At 50.2% G+C, this 14,668-nt stretch overlaps 1 protein-coding gene across 1 annotated transcript in view; it reads left to right on the plus strand.

Moving 5' to 3' along the window:
- Positions 1 to 11,085: 11,085 nt before the first annotated feature.
- Positions 11,086 to 14,668, plus strand: part of WWC1 (WW and C2 domain containing 1) — a 73,639-nt gene continuing 70,056 nt past the window's right edge. Inside the window, exon 1 of the mRNA XM_074838651.1 lies at positions 11,086 to 11,293. Coding sequence (XP_074694752.1) covers positions 11,175 to 11,293 — 119 coding nt within the window. The 5' untranslated portion in view covers positions 11,086 to 11,174. The remainder of the gene's footprint in view (positions 11,294 to 14,668) is intronic.

The raw sequence follows: 14,668 nt of genomic DNA on the forward strand, positions 1-14,668 counted from the left end.
CTTTCAGAAAGAAGCAAGTGAATGCAGCCAATTTATAAATCCTTAACAAATAGGATTTACAATGCAAGTGGCAGTTAAGCTATCATGAGTACAGAAGGTGGTAGGCAGTATACTGTAACGCTGTCCATGCTGTGTTACAGCAGCTCAACAGCATTGCTATTGGACAAATTATATTTACAGAAGTTTTACAGCTTTAGATGACAGCTTCTGGCAGGCTTTAGTCCAATTTTGTGGTTGCATATAAAAAGAAAACCTGCCAGCAGAATTGTGTTGGCTGTACTACTGCCTGTTCTGCTAAAGCCCAGGCCTTGTGACTGTTTCAAATACCCCTCCCTCCCAAACTTCATTAACTGAAGCAATCATGTAAATGAAAGTAAAATATCAAGAAACATTACTCAATGCTATAAATCAGTAATCCAACTATGTTGTTTCTAGTGGTCAGCAATAGGCAATGACTCAGTAGGCTCTTCTTAATAAATCAAGACTTTTTCATCTGTCAAAAGTTCTTCCTAGAGATGAAAATCAGATTCCTGTTTGCCTCTGTGGACTGTAGTCATCTTTTTGAAGACATCCCCATCTTACTGCCTTGGTCTCTGCTCAGGTGGGGAAGGCAGACCATTAATAAGCTCGTGACAAACCATCTGAGAGGAGAGTTTTCACACCGGACACAGCATAGGGCCCTTATTAAAAACCAGGGGTGGTGTGGGTGGAGGCTGGAGGAGGGCTTGGAGTCCAGCTCCTTTCTTTAGGTTTCACAGAGTCACAGGACAGGTGAGGCTAACCTGCTGTTAAGAGCAGGGGCTCAGAACCATGTCCAGCTGGGTTTTGCCTGTCTTCAAGGATGGAGACCACAACCTCTCTGGGCAACTTGTTCCAGTGCTCAGTCACCCTCACAGTAAAATCAGTATTTCTTACGTTTAACCAGAATTTTCTGTATTTCTACCTGTGTCTGTTGCCCCTTGTCCTGTCACTAGGCACCACTGAGATGACCCGGGCTCCCCTGTTGTTACTCCTCCCTTCAGATGTTCATACACACTGACAAGATCCCCCCTAAGCCACTTCTTCTCCAGGCTTACCAGTCCCAGCTCCCTCATCCTCTCCCCCTACATCAGATGCTCCAGTCCCTTCATCATCTTCATGGCCCTTTGCTGGACTCTTTCCAGTATGGCCATGTCTGTCTTGTTCAGGGTCACCCAGAACCAGACCCATCACTCCAGATGTGTCTCGCTAGTGCTGAGCAGCGGGGAAGGATCACCTCCTCGACCTACTAGTGATGCTCGGCCTAATGCAACCCAAGATGCTGTTGGCCTGCTTTGCCACAAAGGCACATTGCTGACTTGTGGTCAACTTGGTGTCCCCCAGGTCCTTTTCTGGAAAGCTGCTTTCTAGCTGGGTGGCCCCCAGTTTCTACTGGTGCTTGGGGTTGTTCCTCCCCACGTGCAGGACTGCAATTCCCTCTGCTGAACTTCATGAGGTTCCCATCAGCCCCTTTCTCCAGCCTGTCCCCCTGGACAGCAGAAGACCCTCTGGTTTATCAGCCACTCTGCCCAGAACCTCCCTCAATTGCCATGGCCCTTCAAAGATAGCAGGGAATGGCCCGGCAGTGCCATCTGCCAGCTCCCTCAGCTCTCCTGGGTGCACCCCAGCAAGTCCCAGGGACTTGTCCATGTCCCATTTGTTGCTCCCTTACCTGATCCTGCTCCACCAAGGATAAGACTTCCTTGCTCCAGACTTTCTCCCTGGGCAAGCTGAAGGCAGACTGTTCATACCAGGAAAGACCAGAGGCCATGAAGACACAGAATATCTCAGCCTCATCTGTATCACCAAGTCCCCCACCACAGCTCTGCTTTCTACTGGCCCGTTACTCCTGTGGCAGGTGCACCCGCCCCATGACAGCAGCTTCTTGGCTGCTGAGGTGTGGCAGCTCCTGGCTGCCTTTGTTCTCAGGGCCTGGCGGTAGTTGGGGCCTTTGGCCAGTGGGAGCCGCTATTGAGCACAGGTCAGACTCGGCCTGGGTATAAATGGAGTCCCCTGGGGAGCCATTTTGAGTTTGTTCTCTAGAGCAGCAGCTGCGGTCGAGGACTCTCCCCTGGGGTCAGGACGCTGCCCAAGGAAACTCCTCGAGGGGCCTTGGGTGGGGACGCTGCCCTGAGCAGGTCCTCGAGGTTGAGAGCCCTCACTTGTCAGGTGAGTGATAAAGCGTTTTGGGTTGCCTTAAACCCCAGGGAGTGGTGCATTGTTCTGTGTTTTGGGTTGTTTAAACCCTAGGCAGTTGTGCTTTGTTATGCCTTTTGGGTTGCTGTTAAACCCTATAGAGTTCTTTGATACGTGTTTTGGGTTGCCGTTGAACCCTAGGAAGTTGTTCTGTTCTCTCACAGACATTTGAACCTGTAATTTATGGAGAGCTAGTTAATTGTGTTAATAAAAATTTTTTTTATTTTTGGTGGCTGGTTGTTTATTTGAGAGCCTCTGTAACAACTCCGTGTAAGGTTTGTCACAGGTAAAGGAAAAATACTGTTCTTGGTCATATTTGACATCAGGTAACATAACCGCAAAACTCACTGTAACTTAAAATTTAGGCCCGTTTGCCTGAGGAAGTGGGTCTAGTTTGTCAGGTTTGTAGTTTGTGCTCCCACCAGGCCCATTGACCACCTCCACCTCCCCTCCCGCCTGCTGCTCCCCGCAGCCCCGACGGGGGCACCCGGGCAGGTTGTTGGGCCGTCGCATCCACCTCAGTTCAGCCCCCGGTACCTGGCCTGAGGTGTGACAGGGACAGGCAGCCACCCTCTCGCCACTGGTAGGAGACAAATGCTGCTGTCCCTGTGGTCACAGGCCTCACCTGGCTTCACAAGACATGTCCTGTTCAGTGCTACAGGGGCCCTTGAGAGGAAAGGTGGATCGATAGCCACAGCACCAGTAAAGCTCAGCACTGTGTTACCAGGTGGATGGGGGTGAGAGGCAGCTATAGAGCAGCATATGGATTACTAAAGCATGACATAAGTGCTCCTTAGAGCCCTAGCCACTTGTTAGGTATTTTCTAAGTGAAACTAAGCTGCTTTAAATGGACAGTTGTTTCTTTAGTGTCTCTGATTTATATAGTAAAGTAACTAGGTGGGGTTTGGTTGTGGTTTTTTTCTTTGCTGCTGCAGCTGTGAGGCTGCTGTGTGCTGGACAGAAGCAATGCTCCGACTGCAGGGCTGTGAACATGTGTTCATTCAGCAACACCACTGTTTAGCCTCTCGCCCCCTGCCCCACGTAGTACAGGGGATAAATCCCTGTTGCACTGCAGTTATCAGCACCACCTCACCAGCCTCTGGCTTCAAATTCATGTCTGACTGAAACAGTGTGCTGCTGAGAAAGCGAGGTGTGCGTGGGTGAGAAGGGAAAGCCTTGGAGAACTTGCTTCTGCCTTTGTGGTACTTTGCCCTTCACTGTGGTCTTGTCCCCTTTGGGACCTGCCATGCCACGGACAGCAATGGTACCCTGTGGTGGGCACGTCCCTGCACTGCTCCTGCACTTGGCAGCTGCAGACATGCCGCTGGACAGACTGCCAAGGCAGCAGGACAGACTGCTGAGGTGCCTGGCTCCCGCCCCACTGTCGCCTTGCTGAGCAGCAGCCGGCTCATGAGAGCAGCCGTGGCGTCCTTCCTGTGGTCGCTTCCCACTTTGAGACAATGGCACCTGTGCCTTCACCATTCATTGCTGCTGCCCCCAACTCAACCGCTGAAACTGTTCGTTAAAGCTAAGGGGGGGCAGAGTTTTGCAGCACCTCATGCTAGACAACAGAAATCCCACCTGCAGTGCCCTGTTGTCACTATCATAGTGTAAAATGAGTCCCAACAGAAAAACCACATCTGCCAGGTTAGAATGTTGGCAAAACTAAATATATGTTGCTCCTCTTGCCCTGGGTCAGGCACATGTTGCCATCCCAGTGGCGCCTGTGCAGCTCCGGTCCGTGGTGGTGTGTGGCCAGCTCGTTTTGATGTGGCATGATGATGGCACTGCGGTGCTCAAGACCAATTACTGTATCACTGCACATAGACACATATCCTTTTACAAGGCTGCACACGTGCAGGCTATTCCTTTCTTGCATGTAGTGAAAGGCACTTGTCACACTTGATAAGGACGAGCTCCGGCTGTGACACGTCCTGTGCACATGCCACCGCCCCGCTCTGCTGCCGCAGGACACCCACACAGGGCTGCAGGTGACTCTGGGTTTGGGAGTCATGAGCCACGCTGGCAGTAATGCAAAAGTTCGTATTTTCAGGCCAGAAAGGTGGAGTGCTGTGGCAGTTCTGCGGCTGGTGAGCTGGCAAATGACCAAGAAAAAGGTGTTTATGGGAGGAGGTCTCCCTAACTTCTGAACAAATAATGGGCCAGTAAAAATAGCAATTGATACCAAACCAACTGCCTTTTCTGTCATATGTGTTCTTCATGACAGGTTGATAGAAATTTTTAAACTTTTTTTTTCTTGTGACTGAGTGATTGGCCCCATTCCTAACTCCCACCTGCAGCGCCAGGGCTGGCTGCCAAGGGCAGACCTGCCTGTGCCTTTGCTGAGGAGCTCAGCGCTGGTGCTGTGGCCTCAGGTCCTGCCGAGCTCAGCGGAGCCCCATGTCGAGTGGCTGGGTGGGTGGCAGCTGCCAAGAACGGCTGATGCCCCACAGGAGACAGCCAAGCGCCTGGGGATTGGCGCAGGGGCTCACGCTGGGATTGGAGACTCTCACTGCTATGAGAGCAGCTCCAGCTGCACTGGGGTGGTCTGTTTAGGCTAAGCAGCTCCCAAGTATTGCAAGATAGAAAACACACATTCAGCTCCTAGTATATGTTGCAAAGGACGTGCATACACTCGGGGAAGACAGAGATCCAATCTTCTCAGCAATGTCGGAAGATTGCAGTGCAGTGCTTCCAGTGAACACACAAGGGTCTAAAAAAACAACAGAATAAGGGTTGTTTGGGGGGGGGGGCGGGGGGGAAATCCTGTTTTGTTTGTAGGTGAAGAAAATCTGAGAGCACCCAAAGGTCACAGTTAGGAATTTATTCCCTTGCTGCAGGCTTGTTTGCTGAAAGATAAAGATCTTTGGTGCAGGTGTACAAAGTGCCAAGGATCGTGAAGGTGACACAGAGTAAACCATGGCTGAGTGACATGCTCGTGGCAGCCCTGACAGCCCCAGGAATCATGAGGCCTGTCCCTCTCACAGGTGTCCTGCGACATATCCCATTCTTCTGAGGCAGAGCTCAGCTGACAGAGGGTTTTCCTGCCTTTGGGTGTTAACAGTGCTGCCGTGTTAGATCCAGCCTTGCCTGTGGCAGGGGATGGCCTGAACATTTGCACTGGTGTAAATATTGACCTGTGGCTCGGGAGAACCCTGATTCAGCAGTGGCTGGGGGCTGTCCTATAGACCGCAGTATCTCACCTTGTTTCATAAACAGCCCTGTGTAACAGCCCCACCACACAGTCACTTACAGCTCTTGGTTACTGTGAGCTACTTCTAAACACAGCATCCAAAAAAAATACCCAGAGCAAAGGATGGGAAAAAAAATTATTTCAGCTGTGGCAGGTTGTTCTTCAAGTGTTCAATGATGCAGCTGTAGCTCAAAGAGCATCTGGTCAGTGCAAGCCTGAGAACTCCTGCATCCTCCTGTGCCGCATGAGGCAGTCAAGGCTTGAAGGTTGGGGAGGAGTCAATTTGGACCGAGTGCTGCAGGCTTGGTGCTGCAAATGCACTTGTATTTTCACAAGGCTTGCAGTGGCTGAGCCTTCTTAAGGCTGTAGCTCCCAGACTCACCCCCTGGGTCTCTTGCCTTTACTTTTCAATCTTGTTTTAGCTGCCGTGTGACTTTCCCCCTTCTTGACTTTTCCGTTAGATACACAATTTTATCCTAGACACTCACAAAAGCAAGTAATACATTTATTTACTACTTAATAAACAAATGTGGGGGAGTCTTCTCAATTTTTTCAATGTTTAGGGTAGCATAAAGAACTGCATTATGTTTACTAATGCTGTTCATGATAAACAGTATGACAAAGGTAGCTTGAAATTTAACAATAGAAATACAGAAATACAGGAGACTGTATTAAGCTTTCCTCTTTCTCAGAAACCTTTATTTAGTTTGATTGGCTTATGACGAGCAGGTCTTAAACCTTCCCGTACTTATTATCCAGCCGCCTTTTTATTTAATTTAGTTTTTAAAATTCCTTTATTGATTGCTTTTTCTCTTCCACTCTCTGCTAGCTTTGACACGAGCCCATTGAAGAAGCCTGTATGGTTTAAGTCAGTTTGTCGGCTGCTTCACTGTGCAAATGCAGGTGTCTGGTGGGTCATGCTGCGACCCGGGATGATGGGATAAGAGAAAAAATAAGCAAAAAGAGGAAAAATAAGGAGACATCAGGGCCTGGGTGGTTTGTCTAGGGGAGCAGCAATATTTCCTTTGCACAGCTGTGCTAGGGTGGCTGGAGCTGTCAGTAAAGATGTGAACAGAAATAAAAGCTGGAGGGATAGGAGCTTCCTAACCCTGTGTTAAGGTGCTGCCACCAAAGCCAGCCACCAACAGGACTGTGAACTCCTCACTTTGGAACCACAAAGCTTTCTCAGCCTGGTTTCCCTACACCTGGTGCAACTGGTGCCTGTCTACATTTTAAGGCTTCTCCTTCTACAGTGAGCTTGGAAGTCAGATACAAGAGCCTTTTTACACTAGAGTACCTCGGGTATGTTCAAGAATATTTGCTAACAACTACCTCAGCATTTTATTTCCTGCATAGACACCTAAGAATGTATGAAATTAGAAAGCATAATAAAAGATAAAAAGTGGGTTTGTTTTTAATACAGCGGGATGGTTGCAGGCTCTCCCAAAACACTTTGGGGGGCTACTGAAATCCCAGCTCTGCTCCTCAGTAATGTGAGGTGGGAAACAGGATTAAAAATAAAAGTGTCAGAAAGTAAGATCTTAACTACAGCCTAAAGGGACAAACTATCCCAGAGCTTTGTTTTCCATATAACAAAGTCAAAGAGTTAAGCAGCTTTGTTGGATCACAGGGATGTGCCCATGTAGCAAACCTGACCAGAGTAGCATCTTCCTGCGTGGATGCACTTTACAGGAGAGTGATCGGCACATTTTCTAAAGAGCAAGTCCCAGGTGAAATGATTTGTTCCAGACAGTGCCCAGTTAGGACATAGTTAAATAGGGACATGCTGGTGGACTTGGCGGTGTTTGGCTAACGGTTGGACTTGGTGATCTTAAAGGTCTTTTTCAACTTAAATGATTCTATGATTCTACAGCATCTTGTTTCACAAACAAACTAGTCAGGGACTTCTTATGACCCTCTTGTGAGAGGCCAAAACACAGCAGAAACCCAGCCAGCAGACTTCCCAGGGTAGTGGGAAGCCCAGCCTGCTACAGGGTCCTATTTAATAGTCACCTTGCTAGACGAACCTGAGACTCTCACCATTCCTCACATCTCACCAGGCTACACAACACTGTGAGGAAGCACTGTACCAAACGCTGCGTGCATTCAGTACAAAACAACAGATGCTTCGTCTGGAACAGGGAGTGCAGGGACTGGCAGGGCACTGGGCAAGACACAGCCAATACCTGCCAGAGCAACAGGACGGCTCTGAGGACGTCAGCTGCTTTTTTTTTTTTTTTTTTTAAGAACTCCAGCAATGGGTCTTTTAAGGAGCAGTTTGAAAGAAAACAATGAAGTGGCTTTGCCAATGTTTACAGAAAGTTCCTTTCATGTTGGGACTGGAAAGTACAGTAGGTTGTGTGCGCTCTTCCCTGCCTCGTGGGCACCTCTGCTCTTCCCGCCAGGCTGGAAATGACTTCTGAAAGCAGGAAGGCTTTGGGTTGCTTCCAAAATGAATTGTTCTGTCTTTCCAAACCTGATTTTGCCTTTTTTTAGAAACTAAAATGCCATTTGAAAACCGAAAAAAAAATGACACACAGTTTGCGGGTGGGCAGGGTGGGGAAGAGGCTTTCTAGAAGGACAAGGTAACCCTCCACAGAAACTGTATGATTGTTTCAAGTTGAACAACACTGGAGGTTTTAACCAAAATGTGGTATTTCAAATAAATGTAATTGTTCCCTGGCAATTGAATTTAAACCCATTTTTCCTCCTATTTCAGTTCAGGCACCTGAAGATACTGGGTAAGAGCACAATATTGTGCTCTAGGAGCTTTTGACATGTGTGGGTTTTTATTCACTGTCAATTAAGAATAGAGTTTTGAGTACAAAATGTAGACTTTTGAATGTCTTAGGAAAAAAAATCCCCAAGCAGCCGGCAACCAGCTTCTCTGAAACAGGAATCACCAGCAGAAAATGGCTGCTCTTGTTACTGAATAATTTGTTACCCAGTCCGTTGTGGACTCTGCAAAGCTGGATGGGACGGCGGTCTGTAGCACATGAGGTCATGCTGGAAACATTGACCCCCAGGGCGGAAAAAAAGAGGTTTCTGCAGACTTTGTTCTCAGCTCTGTTCTTCCTTTTCACATAGGTAAGAGCTTACCTACGAACAAAATTCCCTTTCTTTGCTCATGAGAAAACAATCACCTGTTTGTTTATTGCTTTACAGTTCAAACAGACTCTGATAACGATGAATTCTTTTGTTGTGAGTGTAAGTGGTAAAAGGGAGTAAGTTACCATATGCACATTCCTGATTGCATTCATAAATTCATGTGGTTAAATGAGAGGGGTTTTTTTCCAAGTTAAAAAATAAAGAGGAGTGGAAAAATAAGATCTTTTGACTTGAGTCAGAGCTACCTGCAAATATTTTCAAGGTATTTATTTCAAAAGCAATTATGTTTAAAAAAATTACACAGTTACTTTCTTCATAAACACAGCTGATGACAACTGGAAAAGGTATTTGGTCAGCTTTACATATAGCCTTTCTCTGTATGATCTACACATGTTCTGAAAACTTGAAAAAACACTTTAAAATGAAACATGTCTTTTGGAAGTATCTTTGTGCTTGAACATAAGATCACAAATACAGGAACATGAAAATGCACATTAATTTGTTATCACTTTGTTCTTTGCTTCTTCTCTTGTAATATTTAAAAACAATAGTCGTTGCTGATTTTTTTTCTGTTGTTACAGTTCCCCCTTTTAAACATCTTAAGTACTTTGCTGAGTGTTTTACAAAGCGAGAAACACCATTATCTGCGAGATTAAAAGCAGTAAAGAGAAAATGACGGCCGTAGTGACTAGCCCAGTGCCCCACAGAAATCCACTGCACACCGCTGGCGTCGGCCCAGGACTCCCGGCGGTCCTGGTGTCTGCTCGCTGGAGCGGCACTGCTCCCAGTGCTCCGAGTCTTCGCTTCCAAAAGAAACCACAAGCTTCATTTAGGGTTGTGGACAGATACAGTGTTTATTCCCTTATTCTTGCTTTATTCTTAGTTTAAAAGCCTTGTGTATAGTGCTGTTCATAAAAGCAGTGCATTTAGTGGCCTCCCCCCCCAAGTCTGGCTTTGGATAAAATGGGGTTAAATCAGGCTATTCCAAATGCCTCACTTTCAGTTTTACTTGTCTTCATTTTCTTCCCTGCTCAACCACTTCATCAGCCAACTGCTACTGCATTCTGCTTCAGCCTCTGGAGAATTAGCAGTTCTGAGTCACAGCAGGTTGTCAGAAAGCCTGAAAGAAGTTATCTTACCCTCAAAATCTGGCACAAAAATGAGATGTTATTTCTAATTGTCTTTCTCGCTTTCACTTTTCCTCTCCAGCCCTTCGGGGCTCCCCTCTTCCCATCCTCCAGTTTCCTTTTCCACCCCTGTGCTTGGCAGGGATTCCCGCTCCATTCTGCTGTTTGAATAGCTGGAGCTCTACAAAACTTCTTGCTTTTCCCCCACCCTTGACAGTAGGAAACCAGCATCGGCTGGTGCTCCCTGGGGAAAAAACCACTACCTCACACAGCACTCCCCTCATCGCCACGCTGGGCAGATCACCTGCGTTAGCTCATGGCCTGACCTCATGCCTGTGCATGAGCTGTTATTGTGCCATTTTGTCATGGGCAGTCTGTTCAAGCCTAAATTACAGAAATCTGGGGGCAGAAGACCGGGGAGGGCATGTCCTCCGAGCTCCTTCACAGTGCACTGCAGCTATGGCGGAGCCATGCTCAGGCACTGGCAGCGGCCAAGCCCCGGCCGCAGCTGCTCTGGGACGGGTGACGTGCCACCCCGTGTGGACACCATCGGCCACCCGCTGCCTTACGGCTCGTACCTGGGAATTTCTTGTGCTACTCTAACTGATTTTTATAATCCTACTTCTGGTGATGGTCTGGCTCTATCTACACATCCAGCCACAAAGAGCTTTCACTCCTGAGGCCGTTAAATGGAAAAGTCACCAGTGTCACCCCGGCGGGGACCCGCCTGGGCCGCTCCGTTGGCTGTTGCTGCCGGCACACACGGCCTGACAGCGGCAAGGCCTGGGGGAGCCCCCAGTGCTGCACTGCCGGGGGCCAGACACGGCCCTGGGGGCCGCGCAGCTGCGGTCCTGGGACGCCTCACAGCCTGAGGGATGTCCCCCAGGTCGGGCAGAGTCCATGTGCTTGTCCGTGCGAGTGCCGGCACCCTGGGGCGCCGAGCGCACCCCGAGCTCCTTGGGGGCGCCCCTCAGCCGCGCCTCGGCGCGGATGCCCCCACCCTCCCCGCCGGCAGGGGGCGCGCTCGTGCGCGCGCCGGCGGGTCGGGGCGGGGCTGTTCAGAACCGGCATCCCCCGCCCGGGGCGCCGGTGGGGGCGGAGCGGAGCCGAGGGGGCGGAGCCGCCCCGGGACTCGCCGGGCCGTCGTCGCTGCCGCCGGCGGAGCAGGAAATGGAGGCGTGAGGGGCCGGGCGGGCCGGGGCTTCCCGCGCCGCAGGGCTGACCGTGGGCTCGCCCGCCGCCCTCCCCGGACCGCCCCCACCCCGCCGCGGCGCGGGGCCGGGCGCCTCGGCCCGCCTCAGCCCGGCCCGCCTCAGCCGGCCCCGCGCCCCGCCCCCGCCGCGGGGCCGGCATGTGAAGCTGCCCGGCGGCGGCGGCGGCGCCTCCCTGCGCGGCTGGGCCGGCGCGGCCCCCGCACCGCTCCTCGCTGCCCGCGGGAGGGGAGGCCCGGCCCGGCCCTGCCCCGCGGCCGGCCCCCGCCGCCGCCCCGGAGCGGAGCGGTGGATGGGGCAGCGCGGCCGGCGGTGGGGACGATGCCGCGGAAGGAGCTGCCGCTGCCCGAGGGCTGGGAGGAGGCGCGGGACTACGACGGGAAGGTGTACTACATCGACCACGGCAGCCGCACCACCAGCTGGGTCGACCCCCGCGACAGGTGGGCGCCGGAGCCGGGCGGGGCGGGGGGCGCCGCGCCGGGGGGCGCCGCGCCGGGGCCCTGGTCTCCCCCTCCCGGGGGCGGGGGGCAGCCGCGGTCGGAGGTGTGCCTGCCGCCCGGCGCGGCTCCGCGGCGCGCCCTCGCCTCGCTCCCGAGTTGCCCGGCCGGTAACTGCTGCCGTCCCTCAGCTCCAGCCCGGCTCCGCGGCACGGCAGGGCAGGACGGGCGCTTCGTTCCCCGCGGCGCTGGCAGGGCGCTGGGCGCCTGCCTGCTGCTGTGGAGGTGAGGGATGGAGGGAGGCCGGGGAGGTGTTTTATTGTTTCGTCCCCTCATCTTCCTACCCCCCTCTTTTCCCCTCTCCAGACATCTTGCAGAGCAGCGTTGCGCGCTGCCCGTAACGCGTGAGTGTAGCGCAGCTGGCATCGGCGCTGCCACCTGAACCGTAGCAGGGGTGGGGAGCCCACCCGGTGCACCCCACGGCAGCGGCGGGGCTCAGTGGAACAGGGAAGGACCGAGAGAGCAGGGTCAGAGGTGTCGGCGGGTCCTGTCCTGCATCGTGGCTCACCCCCGCAGGCAGCTCTGTGGCCTTGGTGAGCGTGGGGATTAGAGGTCACGGACTTCAGGGTGCGTTTCTGATTGCCCCTGTCTGCCTCCTGCTTGCCAGCAATCTCCTCTTGCTCCTACTTGTTCTGAGGAGCTCTTTCCCTATATTGCTCACTTTAAAAAGTAAGAGAAACAGAAAACAGGCTACTGTTCAAGACCCAGGTCATTTTCCAAGCAGCACTCTGTCCTAGCATGTTCTAGTTCCATGCTTGAGGCAGTTACAGTAAGGCAGCGTACAGCAGCTCGGGCATGCAGGAAGCTCAACTACGGGATTGCTGTTGAAATCATAAGTTTCTGAATTTCACATTTAATGCTCTGTTAGCTGAAGTTCCCAGACACGGCAACTCAAAAAAATCCATCCAGTGAGCTGGAAATTCAAACAATCTGAATATGCGGTTTGTCGTTGGTAAATTTTATATACCTCCCCTATCTGACAGTGAGTGTTCTCCTTGTGGGGCAGCTAGTGTAATTTCTAAATTTGTTTTCCTTTCTTCCCCTTGCCTCAGCAATCAGTTCCTTGAAGGAGCTTCCATTGTTGGTGGGATGTCAGTACTTTGCCTTCTCTCCAGTTCTACTTAGAGGTTTCTTTAAGCATGGAAGTAAATGATTGTCCAATTTTACAAGACTTCAAGGAGTGTTCTGCATTCCAGGAATAATCCTTGTGTGTACTGTACACAGATGCAACCTGCTGCCAGCCAGGGCTTTGGAACTCATTTTGGGGCTTCTGTTTCAGTAATGTGATTGAGAAGGTCTAGTAACACAGTTGTTTCAAGGTGTGTTTTTTAACCTTCGTGAAAGTCAGTACAAGCTTAAATTAGGAATGCTTTCCTGGCATCTTTATTTTCTTACAGAAATGAAGACAAGGGAGAAATCTAATAGGCCTAATACTGGCTTATAAAAATTCTCATATGTCCTTGGTTAGGGATTCAAATATTACAGAAACGACTAAATGGGTGCCTTACGTATGTGTGCTGAGCTGTCACAGAACCATTACCTACTCACCACTGTTAAAGGAGAATATTCAAACACATAGTGATAAGTCGTATCACATGACATATTTGTTGTGCACATAGAAATACACCTGAATACACATGGCCCTGACAAGCTTTGCATCTGAGTCATCTTCCAGTAGTGCTACCAAGAAAGCAAGCTGTACTGGACACTCCTCCTGAAAATCCTCAAGGTTTTGAAGAGTTTATTGGTCCAACACTAGAACATTTATGTGACACAACACTTACCCGTCAGTGGGGGGGACCGTGTGCTTGTATGAGTTGAAGCCCTGCTCTGACATACAGGAAAGAAGTTTCAACTAATTACCACTGTCTGTGAAAACCAGCTGATGGGGAATTTCTGATCAGCTCAAGTCATAAGATGACTACTCCCTGCAGTAGTGAACTTGGATTTACACACTGATCATTAAACTTTATCAGTGTATTTTAAGTTTAAATATTTGTAAGCCTAGCCTTTTACAAGCAATCTTTAAAATTGCTGCAGCTGAGAGGTTTGTGTATTTGCTACAGTGCTCTCTGAGTGCTGTGCTTACATATGCTGTCTTTTACCCAGCAAAAAGCAATAGATATGGGGAAACACGGCTGCAAAACTGCAAGTTTGAGGGATGTGGAGGAAGATGTATGTGTTAGGGCTCACTCTGAACCTAGTTGCTTGTCAGTGGGACTGTGCCTTTGTAATACCTGATCAGTTTATTCAGGGAGGGACAACTGGTAGCTAAAGATAGGATACACAGGTTTTTAAACCTTCCCTAAATCTTTCATTCTGGCTTAATTTAGTGGAAATAAACATGAGCAGGGATACCATCTAGCTTCAGGGCATGGGCTTGCCCATTGTTTTTGTGACAAACGGTTGGTGTCAGGTTTGTAGTCCTGCTCACTGAGGTTGGTGTAATAGGCTGCTAGGGAAGCAGGACTGGCTGTGGGCACGCAGCGGGGTGTCAGCAGCAGGGAAGGGGAGGCAGTGGGGTAAGGTGGGGAGGCAGTGGGGGTAAGGTGGGCCCTCAGCTGGCCTTGGACTGGATGAAGTCAGAAGCTGGGATGGTGCTTTTCCAGCTCTTGTGACACACGACACCAGTCCTGCAGATGGGCTGTTGGTAAGAGGGACCATCAGACTTTGCCGGTAGGAAGTCACTGGCACATGGTGGCATCTCACTGTCCTGTAAAGCAGACTTCAGTGATGCTCAGATGCCTGAAATCTTGATTGAAGCAACTGCATGTCAGAGCACCTACCTTGTGGCTTTTAAGGGTATACTAGTCTTCAGGGTGCTCCTGGGAAGCCTGTGGATGTTAGAGCATTTGGGGAAATCATCTACAGTTAAGTAATCTGAAGAAATTTTGTGATTTAACTGTTACTGTACCCATGGTATGGTGTAACAGAAAAAAATCAAGGTATCTTGTAAGCAAGAATTTCAGGTTAAAAAGCTGCAAGGCAGTGACCAAGTAGGGGAAGAAAATGGTGTTTTTCCTTGTGGAAAAGGTAGCTCACATAGCTGACTTTTTTGTAGTTTTGTTTGAAATTAGGTAAATCAGGACTTGGATATAGTGTGATGGGAGATCAAACCTTACTGAGTGAGGCGAAGAAATTTGTCATTCCTAGTTTTGAAAGCAAGCATCATCTTTCAGGTATGCACCAGTACATACCGTTTGGTAAAACATGCCGGAGAGTAGTCCCAGTTGCTTGCTTAACGCAGGGGGTGTGTCTGCATTGTAAGCTGCTGTGCTGGTGACCAAACAGAAAATAAGAATGGTGTCCTAAAACATT

Source organism: Strix aluco, chromosome 13 (assembly GCF_031877795.1).
Source record: "Strix aluco isolate bStrAlu1 chromosome 13, bStrAlu1.hap1, whole genome shotgun sequence".
Classification (NCBI taxonomy): domain Eukaryota; kingdom Metazoa; phylum Chordata; class Aves; order Strigiformes; family Strigidae; genus Strix; species Strix aluco.